Source organism: Gallinula chloropus (genome assembly GCF_964237585.1).
Source record: "Gallinula chloropus genome assembly, chromosome: 22".
In the NCBI taxonomy this organism is placed as follows: domain Eukaryota; kingdom Metazoa; phylum Chordata; class Aves; order Gruiformes; family Rallidae; genus Gallinula; species Gallinula chloropus.
In genome coordinates, this window is record NC_140107.1 from 1,767,277 (window position 1) to 1,770,908 (window position 3,632).

At 49.4% G+C, this 3,632-nt stretch overlaps 1 protein-coding gene across 1 annotated transcript; it reads left to right on the top strand.

Moving 5' to 3' along the window:
• Positions 1-679: 679 nt before the first annotated feature.
• LOC311200113 (olfactory receptor 14C36-like) lies at positions 680-1,606 on the top strand (the record flags this gene model as incomplete). The annotated part of the gene is made up of 1 exon (XM_084274287.1): positions 680-1,606. The coding sequence occupies one exon, from the start codon at positions 680-682 to the stop codon at positions 1,604-1,606; it is 927 nt and encodes a 308-aa protein (XP_084130413.1).
• Between the last annotated feature and the right edge of the window lie 2,026 nt (positions 1,607-3,632).

Sequence of the window (3,632 nt, forward strand, 5' to 3'; positions counted from 1 at the left end):
CATGGGGACTCTTGTGTCCCAGAGAGGAACCTCATGCAGGACACATCTCGGCACTGAGGCCGTGGCAATGCCACTCATCACCTGTGTGTGGGCAGGTGCACTGAGCCCTGTGTGTCCCTGGCTGGGAGCGGGGAGCTGAGATCCTCCTTGGGTAGGATGAGACCGCAGGAGGGCTGTGGAGCTCTGCCCTGTGAGACTGGATTCCTCAGCTCTCTGTGGGGTCCAGTTTCTTCTGCAGGGAACAGCAGGGTGTGATCACAGAGTGTCCAGCACAGGGCAGCTGAGAGCAGGGCTGATGGATAGAGCAGGTGTCCCCACTCTGCACTCAGGGGAAGGTTTCACTGGCACTGCAGCAGCAATGTCAGGGAGTTCTGACAGAAGAAACACTCCTCAGCTCCTTCCTATCCACAGGGGATTTAGTCTGAGATAACACACTCCTATTTCCTTACTGCTGCAAGGCAGGACTGAGTTCTCCACAGCCCACAGCCCACCCTGCTCTCAGCAGTGGCACGTTTAAGCCAGCACAAAGCAGACCTCCCAAATGGGACCTGCCAAAAGTCCTCCTGAATACAGACAGAAAATCTAAGGGTGTTCTCTAAGAATTGGAAGAGGTTTTTCTCAAGGACGAGTTGCTAACTTCTCTCTGTGCCCTTTCCTCCTTGTAGAAGTCTCCACACAGATGTCCAACAGCAGCAGCTCCATCATCCAGTTCCTCCTCCTGCCCTTTGCAGACACATGGGAGCTGCAGCTCCTGCACTTCTGGCTCTTCCTGGGCATCTACCTGGCTGCCCTCCTGGGCAATGGCCTCATCATCATCACCATAGCCTGTGACCACCACCTCCACACCCCCATGTACTTCTTCCTCCTCAACCTCGCTGTTACTGACCTTGGCTGCATCTCCACCACTGTTCCCAAATCCATGGCCAATTCCTTGTGGGACACCAGGGCCATTTCCTACACTGGGTGTGTGGCTCAACTCTTCTTCTTTTTCTTTTTGATCTCCACAGAGTACTATATTCTCACTGTCATGGCCTATGACCGCTACGTTGCCATCTGCCACCCCCTGCACTACGGGACCCTCCTGGGCAGCAGAGCTTGTGTCCACATGGCAGCAGCTGCCTGGGCCAGTGGGTTTCTCCATGCTGTGCTGCACACAGCCAATACATTTTCACTTCCCCTATGCAAGGGCAATGTTGTTGAGCAGTTCTTCTGTGAAATCCCCCAGATCCTCAAGCTCTCCTGCTCAGATACCTACCTCAGGGAAGCTGGAGTCCTCGTGGTCAGTGTCTGTTTAGCTTTTGGGTGTTTTGTGTTCATTGTGGTGTCCTATGTGCAGATCTTCAGGGCTGTGCTGAAGATCCCCTCGAAGCAGGGACGGCACAAAGCCTTTTCCACCTGCCTGCCTCACCTGGCCGTGGTCTCCCTGTTTGTCAGCACTGCCTTCTTTGCCTACCTGAAGCCCCCCTCCATCTCCTCCCTATTTCTGGATCTGTTAGCATCATTTCTTTACTCAGTGGTTCCACCAGCAGTGAACCCCCTCATGTACAGCATGAGGAACCAGGAGCTCAAGGATGCCCTGTGGAAACTGAGGACTGGATGTTTCTAAGCAGCTCATCTTTGGCAGATCACTGGCCATGGAACTCACATTAGGACCAGTCTGTATTTACTATGATTTTTGGTGCTTGTTTAGTCTTCTCAGTAGCCTAGATACTTGTATTCACTTTTCTCAGCAGGTTTCCACCTCTGCTTGCTCTTTGATCATTTCGATGCTGCTGAGCTCTCCAGTGTCTTCCGACACTTGGAAAACTTCTCATCTTTCTCATGTCTAATAAATGTTTCTCTCAGAAGTTCAGTGTGTTGATAAGTGACCTTTCTATGTGTCTGAACAAAAGTTGGTTTGGAGAGAATCTGCCCTGAAAGCTGACCCCATTCATATGCTGCAGGATCAGCATGAGCCAGCAATGCGCCATCCTGGCCAATGGCATCCTGGGGTGTATTGGAAGGGGTGTGTTCAGTAGGTCAAGAGAGGCCTTTCTCCCCCTTGCCCATGTGAGACCGCACCTGGAATGTTGTGTCTAGTTCTGGGCTTCTCAGTTCAAGAATGACAGGGAACTCCTTGAATGAGTCCAGCATTGGCCATTCTGTGCCTCTATGATTCTGTGATTCCTATACAGTGGCATGATCCTAAAATCTCCTGTTATCATTTTCAGGCTCAACCAGCGTCCACCTTAGGACGTGCTAAATGTGCAGGTAGGGCTGCCAAGCAGATTTGAGTGCTGAAAGATCTTCCTGGCCTGAAACCTATCTAGGTAGCTCACTAGCAGCCCATGTAACCTTAGGGCTCAGGGCTTTTTTTTCCTAGGGAACAATCCTAACATGCCTGTGGGCATTTACGGGCTCTCCCAGCATCCAACATTGAATACACTAAATGTAAAGCAGTAGCCTCAAACATAACATGTGAGGGTATAAATGTAGCCCACTAGAACCCCATTAACCGTGGGGCACAGGGTTTTCATAGACAATGCAATGGTATGAAATTTGCCTGTTGTCTTTTTCCAGCTCTAACAACGTCCACCTTCAAAAACATTAAACATCCAGCTATAACTCCCAAAGAAAAAGTTTGAGGTGTGAAAGATGTTTCTGACCTTCAACCTGCCTGGGTATCCAACTAAAAGCCCCAGTAACCTCAGGGCTCAAGGCTTTCCTTAGAAATGGAACAGTCTTAAAACTACCTGATGCCATTTTGGGGCTCTACCAGCATACACCTTCCAACTGCTAAACGAGATAGCAAGAGATCCCTAACAAAAGTGTGAGGGATGAAAGATTCTCCCGGCCTCAAACCTGCCTAGTTAGATCACTGGCAGCCCCAGTACCTTAGGGCTCAGAGCGTTCAGAGACAAAAGAAGGGTCCTAACATTGCTTGATGTCATTTCTGGCCATACCAGTGTCCACCTTTGAACCTGATAAATGCACAGCAATACATCCCAAGCTAAAGGTGTGAGGGCTGAAAAATGTTCATGGCCTTACATATCCCCTGGTATCCCACTAGCAGCCCCAGGAACATGGGGTCAGGGCTTTTGTAGCCATGGGAGTGAATGTAACTCTGCCCAATGTGATTTCCAGCTTTAATAGTGTCCACCTTCCACACTGCTCAATGTGCAGCACCAGCTCCATGGCAAAAGGTGCCCTGAAAGCTCCCCAGGTAGCCCACTAACAGCCCCATTAACCTTGGGGCTCAGGGCATTCCTAGCCACAGGAACAGTCCTAAAAATGTCATTTTCAGGCTCTACCATCATCCACTCTTGAACATGCTAGATGTCCAGCAGTAGAGTCCCAGGTTCTTTAGCACTTACTGCTGTCATTTTGTTAGAAGCACTGTAAGTTAGAGATCCATCAGCAAACACATGTGAACTATTAGTAAAACAGAGATTCCCTTCAGAGAGACCTTGAGAAATTCTGGGATTGGATGAACAGGAACATCAGGAAAATTTCCAAGCAGAAGAGATCTTCTCCTCCTGACCATATTTTCTCTGCGGCTGGAATTAATTCTCATGTTGGTGGCCCCCATAGTTCTGGTGTTTTGGATTTGTAAGTCATAAAGTCTAAATAAATACATTTGTCCCATGCTGAGC